Source organism: Pteronotus mesoamericanus, unplaced genomic scaffold (assembly GCF_021234165.1).
Source record: "Pteronotus mesoamericanus isolate MK-2021 breed Mesoamerican mustached bat unplaced genomic scaffold, CSHL_Meso_final scaffold_371, whole genome shotgun sequence".
In the NCBI taxonomy this organism is placed as follows: domain Eukaryota; kingdom Metazoa; phylum Chordata; class Mammalia; order Chiroptera; family Mormoopidae; genus Pteronotus; species Pteronotus mesoamericanus.
Window position 1 is genome coordinate 1,459,654 of NW_026555314.1, and position 24,351 is coordinate 1,484,004.

General features: G+C 39.8%; 1 protein-coding gene across 1 annotated transcript in view; it reads left to right on the forward strand.

Moving 5' to 3' along the window:
- The window catches only part of MAPK1 (mitogen-activated protein kinase 1), a 78,899-nt gene that overhangs the window by 45,024 nt on the left and 9,524 nt on the right, over positions 1-24,351 (forward strand). Inside the window, exons 4-7 of the mRNA XM_054592732.1 lie at positions 4,242-4,358; positions 10,620-10,734; positions 11,254-11,385; positions 22,954-23,063. Of these exons, the coding sequence (XP_054448707.1) occupies positions 4,242-4,358; positions 10,620-10,734; positions 11,254-11,385; positions 22,954-23,063 (474 nt within the window). The remainder of the gene's footprint in view (positions 1-4,241; positions 4,359-10,619; positions 10,735-11,253; positions 11,386-22,953; positions 23,064-24,351) is intronic.

Sequence of the window (24,351 nt, forward strand, 5' to 3'; positions counted from 1 at the left end):
GTCTTGTAAGGTATACCTGTTAAGGGAGATGAATGTCTGTCCCAGAAATATGAAACAATAAATAATTGTAATAATATCTGTTATAACAGATATTGAAAAGAATGTTGTACAAATAAATGCAGGTAAGAGAGGTGGGTTGGTTTTAGCTGGGGCTATGAGAGGCATCAGGAAGAAGGTCGTATTCCTCTAAGGATGAGCATGCTTTTAATAAACCAATTGCTATGTTGGGCATAGGGTATTGTAGATAGAAGAAACAACAGCAATAAAGAAGAGTAAGGGACCTAGTATAAACATGAGACCTGTTCTATGTGGCTACAGTTTTGGGTGAGTAATACAGAGTCATTGACACTAAGCTAGAGAGGTTGGTTGGCAGTAAGTCATGGAGAGCCTTCTGTAACAATATAAAAAAGACATTGGTGTCTGTCATTGGGTGATCAACTTATTTGCTGTCACTAGAAGTTTAAAACAGGATGGCTGACATCCCATGAGGTATGTAGAAGACAGCTTCCCACATCAGAAACAGTTGGGTTGGGCTCCATCACCTGAGTATCCTTCCAAGTTAGATTCATGTACTTTTTACATGGGATGTAACCAGATCCTTTCCCATGGGCCTGTGCAAATAAAAGCCAGGTAGGCACAAAAGAAATGAACCTTATTTTAGGAATGGCCGCACTTTGTTGACGCTTAGTGATTTTTTTTTTAAAAATTACAATGGATATTTTTATGTCTCCTGTTTCTGTTTCTTCTCACAACCCTATTATGGAAGATTGCTTTTCTTTGTTTTTGAGGAAACAGTCTTCAACCAATGTTTTAAGTATGTAATATTTCTGGAAAAGTTGACTCTTTTGCTTGAAAATGTTCATCCTCAAGACAGGCGGAACCACTTACCTCTTCACTGTTTGTGGACTTCTCTTTACCTAGGGCCATTTTATTCACTACTCTGTCTGCATGATCGAGGCATCATTTTCAATACCCAATTTAACACTGAGACTCAGAAACACCATAGGTTTTAAATATGTGCAGCATTAGAATTTGCCCACATTTTAAAAATGTACATACGGGCAGTGTTTCACTTACATTGTATAAGCACTCAGGGGAGGATCCCATTCTAAAGATGAGTATGGTATGTCACTAAGTCACTGTTAGTTTTAGTGAGTATGTCCAAAAGGCAGGTCACAGTGTGGTGGCAGTTCAGGTACATATATGAGGGATGAGAAAACACTGATGGACAGAAGAATTTTCTGCTTGAGCTCCGGAGTCACTGTACATCCATCACATCCTCAGTACCTTGGGGTGATCTTGCTGCTCATCCCACAGGCCCCTGTGTTTAGAAAGTTTATAGCCTGTGGCCTTACATCCTTCTTATGAATTTTCAAGTAAGTAATTATGTCATTTCTTCCTTTTCCCATTGGATTCTGTATTACCACAGTGTTTCCTACTCTTGAGCCCTCAGGATATCAGTTCTCAGTGTATTTGACTTTTGGTTGTACCAGCCAAGGCCAACAGCAATAAGCTTTCTTTTTGGTTTACATGAATATGTTTTGCACTTGTTATCTGAAGCCCTGAGACCCAGCAGATGTTGGCCTCTTGGGACCCTTCTGGGACCTTCTCTTGTAGACTTTGTCTTTATTTCGCAGGGCCACAGAAACAAGGGATATAAACCCTAATTGGTGATTTGGCTGGCGTATTTTTAGTGGAACTGTTTGAGGGTATGGCTTCTAGTCTGTGTCCTCACTGTTTACTAAACTGAGCCCACATCAATCATAGTAGAAATCCTGGGTTGCTAGGATCACAGCACATGTGTTCTGGGTACATCTGGGAAAGAGGATTCTGAAAATTTAAATTTATGCTGACCCAAAAATAGTGAGCTGGAGTGCTACATGTCATTTTATGTTCCTTAAACTATATCCTAGTTGTCTATTTTCCTTCATAAGAAATTATAATAAATACTGCTTTTTTATGGTTTTCTGGCTAATGCCATATAAATTTGGTTAGACCTCTGTGTTGTAATGTTATGGGAACTTTTTTTTTTTTTAAAATGAGCTTTCCACTGATGACCATGCATGTAGTTGTGAAATCTTTTAAAGGTCTAAACTCATATCTCCCTCTTTATTTTTTAAATTATAACCAGTAAATTTTGAGAACCTGCTGATTCTGTGTCCTGTACTAGGTGTGGGGTATACAAATAATAAAACATGGTACCCCTTATATCAACTCATTGTTGTAAAAATTGATAACTAAAGAGAAAAACATTTTTCCTGTCTTTCTAGTAGAATCTGTGTATCAGGGTAAGCATATATATCCTGTTGATGATACCTCTTCTTTATTTTTATTTTTATTTTTTAGATTTTATTTATTTTTAGAGAGGAAGGGAGGGAGAAAGAAAGGGAGAGAAACATTGATTTGTTGTTTCACTTATTTATGCATTCATTTGTTGATTCTTGTATGTGCCCCAACCAGGGATCAAACTCACAATCTTGGCATATTGGAATGATGTTCTAACCAACTGAGCTACCCAGCTAGGGCAGCTCTTCTTTAAAAAGAATGCCAGTCAATAAATTTGAAGGGAATAATAAAATTAGAAAATTACCATTTTGCAACTTTCGATGAAATGATTGATTGTGCAATATAATCCATGGACCCTGTTAACCCTTCTCAGACTTTAATCTCCTGGGTCAGGTGCCGCTTCCTCCCCCATGGACTTCCTCTTCATCTCACACCTACACCGCATCTCAATCTGGAGCTTGCTCAACTCTGCTTGGATGCTACATATCCCACTGGGCTGCTCTTGTTCTCCCCACCCCACAGAGACCCATAAGAGTTTTGATCTGTTCTTTCACTTGGGCCACGTTTCTTTGTCTCCTCATTTTGGCAGCCTCCCTGTGTTTGTTTCTGTGTATTAGGTAGAGCTGCTTTGACTCCTTGTCTTGGTAGTATGGCCTAATGTAGTAGGTGCTCTGTGAGGTCCAGTGACACAGCCTCCTGTCACCCAGGCCAGGTACTTGAGGTGTGCCCTTTGTGTGAGTTCAGGACACCTCCTCTTATAGGGGAGTCTTGGTTGCCGTTGGCAGATCAATGGGAGGGATTTACCCAGGCCAGTCAGCTGCAAAGGTTGACTGTGACCACTTAACCACCAACCCCTGCCCTCAGTGGGAGGATCAGTTGTGCAGGGGGTGAGGGGGCACTGAAGTTTTACCTGTGGTGGTGTTCTAACATGGCCTGTAGCTGTCCCCTGAGTGAGCTTGCCCTGAGGTTTCCTGGGTGGTGCAGGCCAAGGTCAGACCTTACCTGTATTTTGCTTGGGGCCACCCTGCCTGAACTATAAAGTAACCTGAGATGGCTGCTATATGTGCCAAGATTGGAGATTTCCAGTCAAAGCCAAGCTGTGAATCTAGGCTGGCTGCTGCTAGTGCCAGGCCTGGAGCTCACTGAGGCCAGCTGTTGCTTGTCTGATAGGATTTAGGAAGTTGTGGAGCATAAGCCAAGACCAGCCATTCATATAGAAAAGCATCTTGGGTGGGCTGTAAATTGGGTGGGGCCACATCTCTGGGGATGTGGACTGTATTAGCCAGGTTTATGGAATCTCAGATATGGTACCAGCTTGCTGGCTCTGTGGGACGAGGGTTTAGAAAAGGGACAATGGCCTCTGCTTGCCTTGATGCCAGACACTTCAGTTTCTCCCTGTATACCACTGGTGCCTTTCAAACTGCTAACCCAGTGTTGGAGCTCAAGGGGAGTGAGTCTGAGTCGGTGAATCCATTTGTGGGTTCTTTAGGAGGAATGGCTTGAGCCTCCAGAAGTTTCTTCCACAAATTCAATCTCTGCTGGTTTTTGCAACCAGAAGTTGTGGGGACTTACCTTCCTGGTACTAGAACCCTGGGCTGGGGGACGTGTTATGGGGCTGAGACTCCTCACTCCTGAGATATCCCCCCCAAATTTTTATTCACCACACATAGGTATGAGACCAGCCAGTTCTGCGTCTGTGCCCCTCCTAACCATTCTGAATGGATGTGGTTTCTTTAATTCCATAGTTGTCAGACTTCCATTCAGCTTGATTTCTAATGGTTCTGAATGATGGTAGTTCTGTATTTTAGTTGTAATTTTGATGTGGTTGTGCAAAGAGGTGAGCGATGTCTGCCAACACTGCCATCTTGACCAGAAGTCTTGTCTCTTTTATTTTTATAATGTTTTGATATTAAATTGGTTAGAATCTCTAAGATGTACATTTTTTTCTCTCTTAGATCTGTGATTTTGGCTTGGCCCGCGTTGCAGATCCAGACCATGATCACACAGGGTTCCTGACGGAGTATGTAGCCACACGTTGGTACAGGGCTCCAGAAATTATGTTGAATTCCAAGGTAAGGATCAAGTGTGCATAAAAGGAAAACCAGGAAGCAAAATACCGTTGGACATTTGTTGCAGTAGGCTTCCCTTTCAGTAGGCCTGTTTCCCTTGGGTTTAGTTTGGCCTCTTTGGCCAGAACCAGGGTGCTGTCATAACCTCCTGTTCGGCATTGAGCTCTGGGCCCTGGGTTTTGGCCTCTGCACCTCAGCTGGAGTAGTGCTGAGGTGTTCCAGTATTGGAGGGCATACCTCACCCTCTGGTCACAGTTACAGTAAATGGTCTTTATCCTTGGCCAGTTCTGCTGAAGTCTGATAGCTTTTACACCTGCTGCTGCCATTGCTGGGTGCAGGCTGAGTTGGTGGTAGAGGTTATCCAATAATAATGTCTTTCTGTGAACATGGATGAGGACTATTCTGTAAAGGTCAGATTTATCTGATAAGAATGTCTCCAGCAAAATTATAATTTGGAGAAAACATAGGTGTGGAAAGAATAGGAATATGGATTCTTCTAAAATTATGTGATAATCTTGCTTCTAAATGTGTTCGTCTGATCTCCAGGTGGCTATGAAGAGTGCATCTAGTGTGCAGCAAACTCTTCTAATAATGTTTGAGTCTTGATCAGATATAATAATTGAATAAATATATAAAAGCAACAAAAAGTGAAGTATGATACCTTTGTTAGGTTTGTGAAACAAGTGGCAAGCGTTGAGGGGATTCTGTGGAGATTGAGATTCAGTATTTTTAATATGTCACTTGCAGATAATACATGAATAAGGTGTCAAATTTGGAGAACTTAAGTGGGTCTGACATACTTCCTGTTTCTAATATCTCAAATTAGGAGATTCTTGAACTTAATTTTATTTACCATAATGTAACATTAAGAAACATGAAGAAAAGCATGGACAACATTTTGGTGATTGCTTGAGGGAAGGAGGGTATAAGGGGGCTGAATGGCAATGAGGGAAAAAGACAATAAAGATTAAATTTTAAAAAAAAGAAACATGAAGAAAAGTAATAAAAATAGACATTGGACCTGTGTCTCAGATCCAGAGGCCCTAAATTGTATTCTCTTCCTCCATCCATTATGAGTAATAAAATAGAAGGGCTTGGGATGAACAATAAGATTGCTTTTGTGAGGAAATAGAATTTGTTTAAAGCAGTTATTCATTCTTGATATCATACATTTATTCAGTTCAGTTATAAAATTCATTAAATTACATTATAAAGAAGGATTCGATGTAACAGATGTTCTAAAGAAGAAAATACTATATCGATTCTCTTACAGTTTTGTATTACAAATAATCCCACATACCAGGTTCTCTCTTTGGACTGGCCACGTGACAGCCATTCCGCGCACATGTTTGGTGCCTGCCGGTTATAAAGGAGAGCTCTCGGTATGCTTTTCATACTGTTGGCTTCTTGGTCTTGGAGCTTCCATCCCAACTTGAGGTGCCTCCACTTTCTTCACTCCTCATCACAGTCCAGGGGCAGTAGCCAGGGAGGATGGCCTTTGTTCTGCAAGGTGCCTGGTTAGGTCTCGCTTCTCCTTGCAGAGTTAACTATAGTGAAATTTTTTTTTTTTTATTTGCAGCCTGAGAATGTTACTTCTATCAATATATTCTCACTTTTATTTTTATTTATTTAGAACGTTCTCAAACCTGTAGAAGAATTGAGAGTACAGTGAACATGCATATATACCAACAACCTTACTTAGGTTCACCAGCTGTTAACATTTTACTGCTCTCTCCCTTCTCTTGTCAAACCCTCTGACATTTCACCAACATAAACTAACACTTTACTCCTAGACTCTTTGGGCCATACTCTCATACTTCTAGAAAGGGTGGGTGCTCTCTCCCCACAGCCACACTACCCTTAGCATACCTAAGACAATCAGTATTAATTTAATGACGTCCCAGTTGTATGTGTGCGCAGGCAAGCTCCCCACCCCCCATGATAAAAGAGTTCTTTATGCTGTTTTGGTTTTGTTTTCAGTCCCTGATTTAATCAAGTTTCACACATTGTGCTCAGTTAGAACAGCTCTCCCACCCTTTGTCTTCTTTATAACATTACGATGCTTGCAGAGTACAGATGAGTTATTTTGTGTAATGGTTTGCTGTTTGAATCTTTTGGACATGTTCCTCATGATTAGGTTCAGATCATACCTTTTGGGTACAAACCCTACAGATTTGTGGAAACCATACATGTGGATGGATCTTCTGTTTCCCAGCAGCCTTTCCATGATGGCTTATCTCTTGATGACCCTTACTATATTGTGGTTTACAAAATGGTGTTGTTTTACATTTATTGTTCCTTTTACATTTATTAGCTGGCATTTTTCTGTAAAGAGGAGCTTTCTCTATCTCCCACATTTGTTTTTATTGTTAGTTTTATTTTTTTGGTTTTTGTTTTTAAAACATTATTATGGATTCATGGATTTTTTAAAATGTGCTGTCCATTATCTTTTTTTTTTTTTTTTTAAATACGTTTGGGCAAACGAGAGCTGTGTGGATGTGTATAAATTTGTAACATTTCATTTTCGGTGGAATTTTCAGCTTGCAGAAAGGTTTCAAGAAAAGTATCAGGCAGTGATTCTGAAACATCCTAGCCTCAAAACCCCTTCAGTCTCTTAGCTCTGGCCAGCGTGGCTCAGTTGGTTGAGGTGTTGTCCTGTAACCACAAGGCTGCATGTTTGATTCCTGGTCAGGTTTTTTTGTTGTTGTTTTTTTAAAGTTGTCTAAGACTCCAAGCAGGTTTTGTTTATGTGAATTATATCTATTGACATTTACTATATAGAAATTGAAACAAAGTATTGGCGTTTTGCAGGATTTTTTGTTTTTTTTTTTTGTTGGTTGGTTGGTTGGTTTTTTTGCAAAGAAAGGTTTATTGATTGAGAAGGCCTGGCTCAAGAAGATAGGAGGATTAATTTTCAATCCATCTAAAGAGAGTGGAATCCAGGCATCTTTTATTGTTAAGGGAAGAGAGAAGGGGTGTTGTTGGCCATAGACAGGTAGTCAAAGAGGATCCAAGGAAGAGTGCAAAATTTCTCAATTTCTTTGTTCCCTGTTAGTTCATTGATTCCCATTTATCTGAGTCCAGATAAGGAGACTCCTTTGAATCCCACAGACAGCTGACTAAGGTCCAGAAGATGTGTTACTACTCCAAAAGTGATGTGTTAAGGATGAATGGCACCCAGAAGTGCCCCCTGCTGAGTCCTCAAGGCAAATGAGCCCTCGCAGCTTCTGAGAACTCAATAAGGGGGAGAGGGTTGCCCAACTGGGGGCTAATGGACACTGGCTCCTGGCTGGCTCACTATTTATGACAGGCCCAAGGTTCATGTGCCTGATGCTTCCAGAGAAAGGCCAGTGCTCAAAATATCAAAGTTTGGAGCAAGAAAAGGTTTATTGATCAAGAAGGCTTAGCTTGAGGAGATGGGAGCACTAATTTTCAAGTCCGTCTTCAAAAAGTATTAATTTTTAAATAACAGTAATAGTGCTAGCTGGTGTGGCTCAGTGGATTGAGTGCCAGCCTGCGAAGCAAATGGTCACCGGTTTGATTCCCAGTGTAGGACACATGCCTGGGTTGTGGGCCAGGTCCCCAGTAGGGGGGTGTGCAAGAGGCAACCACACATTGATGTTTTTCTCCCTTCCTTCCCCACTCTAAAAATAAATATATATATTTTTTAATTTTGAGAAGAGTGGCATTTTCATTTTTGCAAATCTCTTCAATGTCTGGCTTAATAGAATGCTGCTGTGTTCTCATCTGGTTCTACGATTAGTCTGTGAAGTATGCTGTTTTGGTTTAAGTTGTGAAGAAACGTCTTTACACAGTAGTAGTCTTTTCAGCTACTTGTGGCTATTCTTTGATACTGCACCACAACTTAACAAATGAAAGGTTAGTTGCAATGTGGAATCTGAAAGTTTTGCTATTGTTTTATAAAATCCATTGGTCTATCTTACACATAGCCATTCATGATCTTGTAATATCAAGCATTTGGAAAAGAATGGTTCACTGAGTTAAGCAGGTTTTCTGAATGTTGTCACATTTCATGTATAAAATCACATGTCATGAAGCCTTTGAAAAATCCCTGTAAGAGATTTGACTTGTGAGAGATGAGGGAAAAGAAAAGAAAACATTACAGTAGTAGTATGAAAGTGGTGTCACCGCTCAGATCCGTGGAGGGAAGCCATATGGGCCTCTGCACCACCGTTGGAGAGTTGCTGGATAGAACTTCTGGATACCCTTCACTCCAGATTCAGATTCACCAACTCTTTATCCTTTGTCCCATTTGCTCTTTCATTCTGTGTATTTTTTTTTTTTTTCTGAGTCATTTGAGAATAATGTGTAGATGTTCTCATTTCATGTTTATTTCCTTAGAACAGTGGTTCCAATGTTCCCCGAGGACACTTGGAAGTGTTCGGAGACATTTTTGGTTTTCACAACTGAGAAGGAAGTAGTACTGGCATTGAGTGGTTCACAGTGACAGTTGCTGCTAAACATCTTACAATGCAGTGGAGAGCCCCCACAAAAAAATCTTAGCCCAAAATGTCAGTAATGTCAAAGGTGAGAAACCCTGCCTTAGAAGAAGGATATTCCCTAATATGACCCTAGTACAGCAATCAAAAGTAGGAAATTTAACACTGATCCACTGTCTAATGCATAGTTTATATTCAAATTTTGGATATTTGTCCAGTATACTCTTCATACCTTTTATCCCCCCGGTCCAGACTCACACAGTGCTCTGTTTCTTTAGTCTCCTTTAATCTGAAATAGTTCTCAGCCTTTCTTGACCTTGACATTTTTGAAGGGTGCAAGTCAGCTATTTTATAGAATAATCCTCAGTTTATGTCATATATTTTAGTCACGAAGACCACAGAAACAATGTTTTCTTCTCAGTGATTCATATCAGAGGCACATCTGGCTTATGTCAATATGAGTGGAGTGCATGTTTACCTTCCAGTTAAGATGTTGTCCTCTAGGTCTCCACCATTATTATGGTTAGTTATATTAACCATAATTGTTAATAAGTTAATAATTAATAGGAATTTGGGGAAATACTTTAAGACTATACAAGTCTTCTTCAAACTTTGAGCCACTAGTTTTACTCTCGGTGATGACTTCATAACCCTTCTTATTCTGTTTTAGTCCTCTCCATTTATTAATTCATGGTTATTTTATTCAGTGGCTTATAGTCCATATTTACTATTCTGTATTTTGATGCTCAGACTGTCTCAGATTTTTCAATGTGAGCTATTTTGACATGTCCCCACTGTACTTACTTGCTTTCAAGTACTGGATGCTCCAGATTCACTTTATAGTGCTTCCCCTGTCCCACACTTGAGCAGCCATTTCTCCAGGGAGCCCTGGTTCCTTTTAATTAGTTATTTTTTTGTGTTTTAAATGTTCCTCTTTATGTAGTTTTGGCCCAAAGCAAAATTATTTTGGATTTACAAATATTTCAGAAAGAATTATATTTGAAATTCAACCCCATTTTATCATAGCTATAAATCTGATCGCTAATTCTTTGATTTTCAAAAAAAAAAATTTCCCTAAACTTTAATATTTAGCCAAATTCTTTTCTGTTTTTTATATTTCTTCTTGCATTTATCACTATACCTAGCATTTTCCATATAATTTACCTTTTTTTTGCACTCTTACATGATTTAGATCATTCTTCCATGTCATTTCACAGAATTTCTTTAAAAGAAAAATTATACCTGGAAAGTTAATAGGAAAAAAACACAAGAAATAAGGATTGGTAAAAATATTGGTAAGATATACTGGAACCAGAACACACTTTTTTGGAGAGATCATCAAGGGTTTTCAGCTTAGCTTTTTTGAAAATGATTTGCAAAATGGAGAAAAATATACTGGAAGTGTAACAGCACCCCTTCTTTTGAAAAAATTGGTTCCCACGTTTCCAAAATGAGTGAATGGGCCACAAAGCAATGGGTTTTACTGCTTTTTCTTGTTTCCAGCTTCATTGTATAAGGATTCCAATTTTTTCTCTCAAATTATTTGAAAAAAGTATACTTTGAAAATTCTGATTTAATAAGCTAATCAACTTCAAAGAGAAATAAAATTAAGTAGTCTTGGTTGTTCCGTGTCTTTTAAGAAAGCCAAATTATTATTGGTTTCCATGTCTTTTCAGTTATTTATGAATTATAGAACCAAAGGAGAAGCTAACACCCTGACAGCCACGCCTGTCATGTAAGAAGATTTCACTGTGTCACATAACACCAGATGATATTCTCTGTCTTTCCTCATTTTCTACTGCAGGGCTATACCAAGTCCATTGATATTTGGTCTGTAGGCTGCATTCTGGCAGAGATGCTCTCCAACAGACCCATCTTCCCGGGGAAGCATTATCTCGACCAGCTGAACCACATTCTGGGTAAGGTGTTCTTGAAGAGCACATTAGGGGCTAGATTTACTCGGTTCATTTGCCCACAGTTTACATTAGTCATTTCATTAAATTAAGAGTTCAAACAACACTTTAACCTATGACAGACATGAGTTTTTAACCTTCCTTGATTCAAAATGTCAAGGACCCTGTTGTCCTGGTCAGTGTTGCTCAGTGGGTCAGAGCATCATCCCATAACGAAAGGGTTGCAGGTTCTACTCCTGATCTGAGTGTTCATGATTCCTGGTCTGGATGCATATGGGAGGCAAACAGTGTCCCTCTCTCCCTTCCTCTCTGTCTAAAAAAGCAATGAAAAATTGTCTTCAGGTGAGGATTAAAAAAATAAAAAATGTTAAGGATTGTTTTAAAACCTTTTAATAAGAAAAGTAAGCATTAGGAGGTGATGTGAGAAGACATTAATTATCTAGGTCCATTCTGCCATACAGCTCATGGTGTGTGGTCAGTTTACTTGGGTCTTGAAGATTAACTGCTAATTATTTTATCTGATAGGTATTCTTGGATCCCCATCACAGGAAGACCTGAACTGCATAATCAATTTAAAAGCTAGAAACTATCTGCTTTCTCTCCCACACAAAAATAAGGTGCCATGGAACAGGCTGTTCCCAAATGCTGACTCCAAAGGTAAATATTATTTTGTTAATTTTTTATTTTTAGGCTTAGCTTCTTGTTTTTATGTTTGTTTTACTTGTTAAATCATTGTCACTAGCCTGAAAAGATAGCCTATGGCTATTAGGTAATGGCTATTTATTGTTCACTGTTTATTGCTCTGTTCCCTTTTCATTTAGGAGCAGTGGCAGTAGAGTGAGAGAGTCTGGGAGTAACTGTCTAGTTTTCTGCCTTACAGTTTTTTTGGTACTTTTTAACTTGGATTACATTTACTTTTTTAGGGTTCAGAAAGTCTATGACCCTGCAAAACAAATTACTTTTTTCTTCATGTTGTCATTTGATAGTTTTTACAGTCAGGTTCATTGAAGAAGAATTTATGTAGAGTAAAATTCACGCTTTTTAATTGTGCAGGTCTTTGAATTTTGACTAACGTATACAGTAGTGTAACGACCACCACCATCAAGATAATGAAATAGTTCCTTCATTCCCAAAAATTGCCTCATGCTCCTTTGTACTCAGTTCCCTCCCCTAGTCCTTGGCAATTTCTGATCTGGTTTCTGTCCCTATAGTTTTGTCTTTTATAGAATATAATGTGAATTCAATTATACAGAATGTAGCCTTTTATGCCTAGTTTCTTCCACTTGAGATTTATCTGTATTGTTGCTTGTGCCAGTCTCTGCAATAGATGGTACTGGAATAATTAGACATCCATATGCAAAAAGGAAAAAAGGAACAAAAACTTACTGAAATTACTAAACTTTGTGAAGAAAACAGGACACTCTTCAAGACCTTAGGCTATGGGAAGATTTCTCAGATAGAATTCCAACAGCATGATTTATAAAAGAAAAAAGTAATACATTAACTGTGGCCAGTGTGGCTGAGTTGATGGGAATGTTGTCCTGTAAACCAGAAGTTTGTAGGTTCGCTAGTCAAGACACATGCCTGGGTTGCAGGTTCAGTCCCAGTTGGGGTGTGTGCATTGATGTTCTCTCTCCTTCCCTTCCCCTCTCTCTTAAAAAGAAAAAGTAATAACGTTAGATTTTATTCTTTGATTTTTTTAAAAGATTTTGTATTTATTTTATCTTTAGAGAGAGAGGAAGGGAGGGAGAAAGAGAGGGAGCGAAACATCAGTGTGTGGTTGCCTCTTGCAAGAGAGGAGACCCACAGTCCAGGCATGTGCCCTGACTGGGAATAAAACTGGCGACCCTTTGGTTCACAGGCCAGCACCCAGTCCACTGAGCCACACCAGCCAGGGCTGTTCTTTGATGTTTATAACTTCATTTAATAATTGTATTATGTTTTATTCCCATTTAACATGTATCAAATGTATTAATTATTTCTTTTTAACTTTATACTATTATATAAAACTGTGGTAGGCAGAATAGTAGCCCCACCCCCAAAGTTGTCTACATCCTAATTCCCAGATTCTGAATATGTTAGACTACCTGGCAAAAGGGAATTCAGTGTGCTTAAATTCAGCTAACTTTTAAGTAGGGAGACTATCCTGGATTATCTAGATGGGCCTAATGTCATGACCAAGGTCCTTAAAAGTGGAAAGAGAGAATCAGAATAGGGAACCAGAAAGAGAGAGAATGGCTTGCCAGCACCTTGTGCTTGTCTGTCCTTCCATATTTTTCTTTAACTTCATACATATGCATATTTTTACATAAGTAATTATTCCCTAAAGGTCATTGTTAATGGAATTGTCTTGAGTATTTTTCCATGTCAGTACATACATCTAGTTTATCTTTAATGATTTTGCAATACTTGCATCCAATCTTCTTTTGAAAGTTCAGCTTTTTCTAATTTTTGCTATTGTACGTGTGTATTTTTAAAAATATTTTCAGTATTTAGAAATAGAATATTTTATTTTGATTTTTGATTTTTTTTTTTTTTTTTTTAGACGAAGAGAAGGGAGGGAGAAAGAGAGGGAGAGAAACATCAATGTGAGAAACATCAGTTGGCTGCCTTCCTTACATGCCCTAAGTGGGGACAGAACCTTAAACCCAGGCATGTGCCCTGGCCGGGAATTGAACCAAGGGCCTTTTGGTTTGTGGGACAACACCCAACCAACTGAGCCAAAACCAGCCAGGGCATGTGTGTATTTTTTAAATTTTAACAACTACGTATTTAGATGTTTAATTTGTTTCATGTATTAGAGTAAGTTAAGGTTCAGAAACACTTCGTGGTTTAAAGTTGAATTTCTTTTAGGTGTAGGAAGAACTGTCCTTTAAAATCTCTGATATAAAGGTAGTATATTATCATGGTGGACAGTTTGAAAGTATAGAAAGAATAGGTAAGAGGATAAGAAATACTCTTAATTACCAGAATTCCTACATAACCTGTAACATTTTGCTGTACCAATGTGTGCACACCTTCTACCCATTTAGTTAGAAATTGTAGGATTTTAAAATTTAAAACGTCACATAATTGTACATGTTCCTGATACATGACTTGTGTACAGTCATGTGCCAGTTAATGAAAAGGATACATTCTGAGAAATGTATCATTAAGTGATTCCTTGTGGTTGTGCAAACATCACAGATTGTATAGTACACAGCTTGGCTTCGTGGAAGGTATGCCACCATTGTATATGTGGTTCGTTGTTGACTGAAATGTCATTTTGTGGCTCGTAACTATTATATTGTCCCAAGCATGTTAACTAAATCCTATTTCCTGAGTTGCCTTTTTAAAGAGGTGTATATGTAACAAAACTGGATAATTAAGACTTCATGATAATAAACCTTCCAGGCTTTGCGCCTGTTTGTTTTCTTACTCTTTAGTTAGTTATGAGTTTTGTATAAGACTATTTGTGAGGCTTCAAAAGCTTATTTTCTTTATGTTAATTAGGATTATCAACTTTGATATTGGTCTATTCAGATAATAACACCACTAAAATCCAGAAAGTTAATTTTGAAATGTAGGCTTTGGATGAATACAGTGAAGCAGGCAAGAACTATAAATAGAATAAAGTGGAGAAATTGGGAGTTGGTGGTGCTGCAGTGAGCAGTATAACATCGTATGTTAGGAGCACACAGGCTTTGCAGCCAGACTTAACTGGGTTTAATCCATAGTTCAGCAACTTAATTATGTGAACTTTGGACAGACTAACCTCCCTGGGACTCGGTTTTTCCATTTATAAAGTAGGGTACATGTATCACAGAGTGCTGTGATACAGAACCTGTATCACAGGGTTATATCACTGGCATTTGTAGGTTTAGAATCTGAAATCTCAAGACTGAAATTTTTTCATTTATATATCTTAGACATCTTTCTAAATTTGTAGTTATAAAAAATGACTACAGTGTTTCCTAGTAGGGATGACCCATACTGCCTTTAGCAAATCTCATATTGGAAATTAAAGTTTACGTCAGTTATCTATTGGTGCATAACACACCACTCCACACTACGACTTGGGTCTTTAAGACAACCACCGCATGCTTGTTCGTAAGACCATTAGGCTGGGTGCAGTTGGGTGGGTTTGCTCTGCTCACTTCAAGTTGCATAATCTAAGGTGACCTCAGAACATCTTGCAGTCAGTTCACCTCTCATCCTACACTAAAGCAGACTGGACTTTTATGATGGTGGAAATATTCCAAAGGAACCAGAGTAGAAGCTGCAAGGTCTCAAGGCCAGGTCTCAAAACAGCAGACACTTCTGCCACAGTTTCTGGATCAGAGTAAATTGTAAGTTCACCCCAGGTTCAAGAAATGGGGAGATAAATTCACCCATTGATGGGAGGAGCCATAAAGAATTTGTGGCCACATTTAATCTGCCACCAGGTTGTTTTCTGGTTTTTTTGTTTTGTGTTTTATTGTAACATACATACATTAGTTTATTCAGTAAACAGGCCTGAGTTGTCTGTTCTGTGCCAGGGTTCTATCAAGGGTTCTAAGCATTGGACATAAAACAGCAGCAGTAAGACAGAATAAGAGCCTGCCCACAGGGAACTAACAGTCTAGATTTATATGAAAATGACATAAATGAATGAAGGACCTCAGGGAACTCAAGAAATTAAAACTTTTCAAGGTAAAACATTAGTGCCTTTTAAGTTCAGTTAATGATAGTTCTCAGAAAAGAAAGTATGTATGTCTCTTAAATATACAGAAAGGTACTCATTTCTCTTCATTATATGAGATACGAACTTTGAAAAGTCAGTAATTCTGTTTTTTCCCCTACTCATCATAGTAGCAAACATCAATAAGTTTGATAACCCACTATGTGGTCGAGGCTGTTGGGAGATGGATGTTCTCAGAGACAGGTGGTGGAGTGAAAATTAGTTGAGTCTCCCTGGAGGACAGTTTGGCAGTTCTGCCACATGTCTTTCGTTCCAGTAATTCTGGCTGGATATTGAACTTTTGGGACTGCCAACCAAATGGGGGAGAAGTGACATTTTAATTGGTTTTTTCTTTAATTAAGAGTGGGAGTGAGTATTTTTTTCATGTTTGTTGGAAATTTCTGATTGCTGAGTCCCTTGAACCAGTAGTAGTATAGATGTTTCTTCAAAGGAGTCTAGCTTAAGATTCTCTCCAAAGCCTTGCGGGGGGAAGAAATTATTATTTAGCAGATGGTGCTGGGCTAGTTAAATAGCTATTTGGAAGAAAATCAGTTTAAATTATTACTCACATCAAAAATAAATCCAAAAGAATTAATGATTAAATACTTTTTAAAAAAATCATACCTTTGAAAACTATTTATAGAGCATTCAATATTTTTCTGATCTCTGCATGGACTTAGAGACTTCTATAAGCTTTAAAAATGAAACATAAAGATGGCAGATGTGATCACATACAGGTCTTAAAATAGATCAAGTGTGGACAATAGGTATAAAATGTTCTAAATTGAATAAGATTTTAAAGGAGCCCCGTTCTGTCATTTTGAAGGCAACACAGCATAGTGGTTAAGCTGTGTGCACTGAAATTGGTCTCTCACTTTGGAAAAATTAGTTAACCTCTCTATTTCACAATTTCCTCATCTCAAATTGGGACAAATTGCATTCCCCCCACCCCCAATATAGAATAATTTGGGAGGGTTAAGTGAATTATCAGTTACCAGTGTTAGGCCCATCATTAATATTAGGGTATAAAAAGCAAAGAGAAATCTAAGACCTCATTGAATAAATAAATGAGCAAAGGACAAGAACACAATTTATAGAAATTATGCAATTAAGACATTTACAGAATCATAATTAAGAAATCTGAGATGAGGAAAATTATAGGAGGAGCAGTTTGGGGGTTATCATTTGAGAATTTAGTTTGTGCAGTGTTAAATTTAAGCCACCTGTTAGGCAGTAGAAACAAAGTAAATGACGTGTTTATTAAATGGTTAAATAAATTATGACGCATCTACTTAAAGGAATATTAAAAGTCATTAAAAATGATTTTTTTTGTAAAAGTTATAGCATGGGAAAATACTAATGACAGTATTTACTGGGGAAGTAATACAGCATTTATAACATATAGCATGATCTCAATTTTGTACAAGAAAACAGAAAAAATTCTGCAAAACATGTCAAAAGATAAGCAGTGGTTACCATTGAATGATGGGACTAGGGGAGCTGAGGCGAAGGATATTGGGTGAGTCATTCACACAGATTGGAGGGTCAGCCATTGGCTCCTTCTCAGTTCCCCTTAACGAGAACCTACTGCTAACTGACTTTGGCCTGAAGAAAGACTTTACTGGCTCTCGTAACTGGCAAGCCCAGGAGTGTTGGGATTCCCAGAAATACTCACTTTGACTGGAATCTGGACTCTTTTACTTCAGGGTTGCTGTCCTCTGTGCTCTTTTTTGTTAGTCTCTTTCTTATGGTCACAGGATGGTCACCAGCAGCTCCACTGACAAATTTCCTGATAGTTTCAGTCCAAGTATGGGGCTAGCACTCATTGCCTCTTTGTATCCATCCTAGACTAGTCACTGTGGCCAAAGGAACCCACCCAGGTGACTGGCCAGGCCAGTGTCACCATTCCCACAGCACAGCCAAGGAGCATGGGCAAGCTGGAGAGCCCCCCACGGCAAGTGCATCCCCATATGGTCAGAGGGCAGTGGGCACTGGCACGCACAGCCAGCAGACGAAAAGAGATGAGTGCTTCTGCATGAAAAAAAGTTGAGGAATTCTGTTCTTTCTCCCCCGTTTTGTTTATTTTTTTTAAATTAGAAAAATAGTTAATGTAATGTCTCTCCATGTCTCATATAACCTATTTGAAAAGCTTCTAGACTTTGTTATTGTCCTTGTAAATACATAAGTTGTAAATGCGATCATAAGTTAGGTCCTTTTTTATTATCCATGAAGAGTTATTAATCTGAAGTTTGAGTGAGAGTTCTAGGCTAAAGATAGGTTTGGGAGTTATTTAATTTAACACATGGCATTTGAAATCAGGCAAGATGTTGAGAGGATAGAAGAATGAGATGTGTAAGAAGCTAGATAAACGAACCTTAAGTGGGCAGTGGAATAGGAACTCTTGAAGACTGTAGAAAGAATGAACAACAACAAAATAATTAGCGCAATTATTTCACAGAAGTAGGAGATGGCATTATAAGAGAGGACATGTTCGGTAGTCTCCATGCAACAGAGAGGTTTCCAATTAAGAGGTCATTGGTAACGACATAAGAGTAGTTAAAACAGCGTTAAGTAAGAAGTTTGAAATGGAAACTGGAGGCAGAAATGACTGGTTTAAGTCTCAGCACTGGTGAATGACCCCGAGCACCCTCTTCCGGCTGACCGAGCTGAAGAATACTCTCAGAACCATAAAAGATCCTGTAAGAATGCTGAAGAATTTACAAAGAAATATGGGGAAAAGCAACCTGTGGACTAAAATCTGCCGCGATTGATTCCAGTGAGTCTGAGCAGAGACCCGAGCAGTGCATTCAGACACCTCGCAAAGCAGGACTCTGTGGAAATTGACACGTGCCACCACCTGGCATTGGCTTGTGACAGTTACTAACATTCTACAGTTTTCTTAATCAAAAGTGATATAGGTAACCTGTAAAGAAAGTATTAAAAATTTAAGATGTTCTTAAAAAAAGAAAAAAGAAATGACTGGTTCAGGTGAGGGACGCTGCTTGTGATAAGGCCACACATCGCAGAGGATGGGCTTTAATTAGTGAGAGGATCTCCTCTTCACGCAGTGAGGATATGTGTGAATCTGGGTTGAGGGACATCCAGGGATGTCACTACAGAGGATCTTGGTTTTCTCAGTAGCACCCTCAGTTAGATCTGCTGAGAGTAATGAGGGACTGTAGACAGGAAGGTCACGATTTAAGCCGTATGAGTTGAGAAGAATCTTAGAATGGAGAACAGGCCACCAGGGATTTCCTATAGCTCTTGGGGGCCTTCTTGAGACTTTTTTTAAAATCCTGCATTTTTGTGCCACAACAGTTCTCAGTAGCATACTCCTTACACCTCTGAGGTCCCAAAGTCTTTTTCAGGGTGTCTGTGAAAATAAAACTGTTTTTCTAATAACACCAAGGCATTTTTTACCCTTTTCTCTGTGCTGCCCTCTGCACTCCCTGTGCAGAAGGAGTGGTGAGCAAGACTGCCAGCCCTTCAACACAGGACAAGGTAGCGGAAGTGCCATGCCCTCACAGCTAAACACCAGGCCAACCAGTAAAAATGTCCTTGTTGAAGCAGTAATAAATACTTTATTGAATCCCATTTTTCATGTCTTGTTAATACTCTATGACAAAATGAGAAGTACACATAGAACATGTGTGCCACATATGAATGCTGTAGTTGTCTCAAGGAAAGTGCTTGCATAGTTTGAATTAATGAGCTGAAATAGCTGCCTTTTGAAATCAATTATTAGCAGTTTTTAAGAGTAGGTGTCTGTGGTCATAAAGTTGTGACACAGTTTGCACAGCTAGGTCTTTTTCTTGGGCCTTGTTAAGAAACTTGGGTTGAGGATGACAGTGACAAATCAGTTTTGCAGGGTAGGTGAGATGGACCCGAAGTGTTACTGAACAACGGACCCGTTGCACGGGCGTGGGGGGGAGGTGTCCAGATGCTATTACCAAAACAACGACCCCCCACTTTCCCCAGGGTCCCTCGGTTCTAGGTCCTTTGCTGGCTGCCCTTGGAATTATGGCTCTGAATGGCAGAGTTTGGTGAAAAGGAAAGGAACTGTTTATTCAAAAGTTATACAGGTTTGATTAATGGTTAAATGTCGCCCTTAAACCTCAAAATCCCTTTCAAACAATCACCAGCACACACAGTCCTGCCTTCCCCCCTTGGCCCAGTGAGGCCAAACAGGCCAGTCAGAGGTACCGTCCTTCAGAAGAAAACAGAAGTCAAAGGCTTGGCTAGGCAGGCCTCTCGCAGTTCTCAGCACCATCCGCTGCATCGCAGCGATCTCCAGTTCTTAATCCAAAACCATGTGGCACCTTCTCCTGGCCCACTAGCAAGAGTCTTTTTCTCCCCTCTTTCTTCCCACGTGGTCTTCACACTGTTCCCCAGAGTCCGAGTCCCATTGTCTCTCCCACAGGCCCCTGTCTCTCCTCCTTCCTCCCCCAGTTACATTCTGTATTAAGTCTTTTAAACCTTCCTGATTAGCTTGGTGATATACAAAATAACCCTCTTTGCATATGAGGAATGAAGTTATCCTGTTAACATGCAAAATGACTCAATGGCCCTGCTCAAGGCTCCCATCCCCCATCGCGGCCCGCCCTGGGGTGGGGAGAATATATTTTTCTTGGACACCCGAATCTCTGACCCTGTCATGAATACCCAGGGCCGGGGAGGGGGCGCGCTGGCTATACGCCATTACAAAAGTGGTACAGTGGAGAGCCAGTCAGGTGACCCACCAGAGAGTCTGGGCCAGGAGGGGAAGAAAAAAGCCTGATGGGCCAGAAGAGTGGGGTTCTGTTGCTAAGCACCCACTGAAGCTAAGGAGAAGGTGTGGGTTCTCAGAGAGTACCAGGGAGAGTCAGAGATCATGGTCAGCCTTGGGAGGATTTGGGTCTTTTAGGAGAAATAAAACCTGTATCCAAGGACGCATATGCACAGGCAGTGTGATTCATGCCATCTGAGTGATGCCAGTGGATTGCTGTGTGGCGTGGGAGAAGGGAGGCCAGGCACTCTTAACTGTGGGATCTGCACCTGCCAGCTCTCCTTTTTCTCTCCTTTTCTCTCTCTCCTTTTCCCATTTCTCTCATTTTCCCCTTCTGTGATTGTGAATAATGCAGAAATAATACTTGCAGTAAAAGGAGGCTAGAGATTCCATTATTTTTCAAGTAGCAAAAAAAGTTCTTTTGAAACTGTACCTGGAAGATTAAAGCCCTAGAATTCTTTAACTTAAAGGAACTAACAGAGCTGTTTTAGAAATGCTTAAACTGCAATTATCTAGGTGCCTCAATGTTGGAAGGTATCTCTTCAACCATTTAGAAATAATGTTGTTAGAATTGGACTGTGGCCAGGGCCACCTGGACTTTTCCTGACACAGATGGTGTCTAATTGGGCATAAGGGCAAATGACTTCTAATCTCAGGACAGTGCTTGGAGCAATGTTTGTGAGCTCTTTTGGGGGAGGAGTGGTTGGAAGCAGGAAATGAGATTAGGTTTTATTACCCATGTTATAGATAAGTCTCTAAATCTTACTCAGCAAAGGGTGTGTCATTTGTTCACGTAGCTGCCTGGTATATTCCATGGGACTCAGATTTGAGCAAGAGGTGCCTGAGTTCTTGACTACTGTGCTGCACTGTTCTGACTCTTAGTAGAGCCTCCTCTGAAATGGAGCCTAGTTGTGGGCCCAAGACCCCATGTCACAGCTGCAGGAATGAAGACCTCTTCTGCCACTGCCCAGGCAGTGCTTCAGTCAAAGCCCAACATACCTAGATTCCCAAGAGCCTCCTTACTCTGAAAAGTCTTCTTGCCTGTAGAGCCAAGTGTCATTGTTGCCTGTTTTCCTAAGGTACACTTGTGTGTTTAAAAAGATTATCAATAGAGGTAAAAATTTCTTTTGTGTGCTTTAAAAAAAAACAAAAACAAAACTTTTACAGTTCACTTTATGGACATGAGAAAAATTCTTTGTCATGTGGAATTTCTTATTATGCCCTACACGTGGTTTACCACATTTATTATCTTTTAATTGTATTGAAGATCAAGATGGGTTGCATGCAACAAGGGAAAATCACAGGTTGGAGTCAGAAGTGAGCATGTTCATGCACACAAACACTCACACCTGTGGAGTGAACGCAGGCCCTCCTCAGCCCTCCACCTGCTCGCCCAAGGTTGTCCTCCTGGCACAGAAGCAGTCATTTTGGTAGGTGCGCTGGCCTGCTTCTCTCAAGGACTGAAAATATTTTTTTACTGATTGAATGAGTAAAATGATTTTCCTTTACCATTCTACTCTTAAGAGCTTATTGGCATGTCTAATTTGCACATGGATGAGGTTAATAACCTAATTTTATCACCATTTCATTAGTAGATGCCTCTGACTGTTTTTTATTTTTAAATATCACTACATTTTCTAAAAAATAATGTGTCCTTTTTCAAACTTGTAATAGATACAGTCAGACTTGATCCTTGAGGCCCTTGGATTTCTCAGGGGTTCCTCAAAGGGGCGAACTAGGACTTAAGAGAGGTTTGGGAGCTTTTTATCTACTCCCAGTCTTGAGGTTCCTTTTAGGATTTAAAGAAAGGACCTGCTGCTTAAATTGAAACCACTAGTCTGAGCATCGTTAAATAAAAAGAGACATTTTAAAAAGAAGCCCCCCTTTGCTACCTCTTTATCAAAGCAATAATGTCTTTTCTAATATGTATTGTCTCTCATTGAAATCTACTCCTGATACTAAATACAGGAAGTGTTCTGTCACATTTCCTGTAACTCTTGTCCCAGCCACAGTTAGCCATGCCCTTTGGCCATCCTCATGGCTTGAGGTGGTCCCTGGACACTTAAGTATGGAGTACCTCAGGATAAATTGTTCATTAGCCTCCCTCCCACCCCTTGTCTCATTCCTATTGCTACACTTGCTTCCTCTACTACACTCTCAACATGAAAGGCATGTTCAGCTGCTGACTGTGGTCAGGTCAAGAGAATATGTTTGGTTTGGGGCTCTGGAGAGAGATGCCAAGCTGCAGAGTAGACTGGGTGCTTGTGCTTCACCAAGACTCTCAGTGAGGACCTGGAAGGGGGAGGCTAAAACCACGTACGAGAACAAGCAGCTATTTTCTTCTGTAATTTTGGAGGTCTTTTCTGTATGTTGAAAGATAAATCGACCATTGCATAAATCACTTTGGAGTTGACTTAAAAGAAATACATACATAAAATTGCTGCTTTTGATACCTACAAAGCAGAGTAGTAATTTAGGAAAAAGTCCAGGTTTAGTAGGCAGGCTTGGGTTTGAATTTTGGTCTTCTGCTCTCAGGTTATGGTTGACCACGTCACCTTTCTCAGTCTGGGTTTGCAGTTGTCAGATGGTCACATTTCCAAGAAGCTCAGAGATATAATAGGCACCCAGTGTGCTGACTTTTCTCCCCAAAGCAACTCTTAGCTCAACTGTTTTTTGGTCACTTTACTTAAACAGGAGAAGGAAAATATTTCAGTTTGTATTCCTTTGGCTTCTCACCACTGCAAAACCTTTCTCTTTGTAGCTCTGGATTTACTGGACAAAATGTTGACCTTCAACCCTCACAAAAGGATTGAAGTAGAACAGGCTCTGGCCCACCCATATCTGGAGCAGTATTATGATCCAAGTGATGAGGTAAGAGCCTGTCTTCCTCGTTGCCTCTGCAGGGACATATCTCAGCCAGCAGCAGGCCCAACCAGGAGGGGCCAGATGTTATTCTTAAATTGTCCTGAGAGGTACATGATGCCATACCTGGTCCTCCCACCATGCCTGCATCCTTCGCCTAGAGGCTAGTTCCATCAGCCCAGCTTGAAGCTTCTCCCCATTCCCCAAAGGACCTTTTACTTTAGACAACTTTTTCCAGGTCCCCTGCAGCAGATGTAGGACTAGGGAAATAGATGGATAAAGTGGAGTACAGTTAAGGAAGGGGTTCCAGTACTGGAGACCATTGTCGCAGTCTATGGCAGGAAGAAACACTTGAGCTAAAGTGCCTGCCCTGAGGATGAAGAGGGTATCACAGAGTGAGGAGGCGGGACATCAGTCTGGACAGTTCCCACTGTAGCTTGGTGACTTCATGGCTGGTGTGCCTCCCTGAAGATGGGGATACAAGAGCCTATTGTGGTGAGAAATGATGAGTCCAGAGGTCATTGTGACAGCTCTCCAGAGCATTCTGGACATCCAACTAAAGATAGCAGAGAAAAATGCAATCATGAACCACAGTTGAGATGTTTCTAGTGGAGGCTCATATATGTAGAAAACAGGCCTTCACACTCCTGTTTTAAAAAGAGGGAGAGCCAAAGAGAATTTATTAAAATTAAAGGGGAAAGTGGAAGAGGAGAGGAAAAGCTAAAAGGTAAAAGCTGATAAAGAGGCAAAAAAAAAAATCAAAAAGAGGAAGTATTGATTAATCATGTTCCCCTTCCACCTTTATCCTCTCCTCCAGAGACAACCAAGACATCTTGCACAGATACCTACAACGTAGTAAAAACAGGGAACTAGTTGAAAGTATACCTTTTGGTATACTTTCTTGCTAGCCCTGTGAGATAGAGATTCCCAAAGGCCATATGTTATAATCACAAGCTTAGGTATATCCCAGACCCAAGGGGTTGGAAGGATTAGAAGGATGGTGTAGGTAGGACACCTAGTGTGATCCCACACAGAGCCATCCTCCAGGGAGGTTGTTTTTCTCTCATGGACACAAATTCCCTGTTTCCTTCCCCTAAAGGTCTAGAGTGAGAAATACATGAATAACTACTAGACATCCAGTGATCAACAATTGGTATCATCATTAGGTTCATTCTATAACATACCATTAGAGGTATTTAAAAATCAAAATATAAATAATATTGACTAATTTCATTTTTTGTAATTGATTATGTATGGGGGTTCTTTGATATAAATAGTTCAAATCTATACTTAAAAA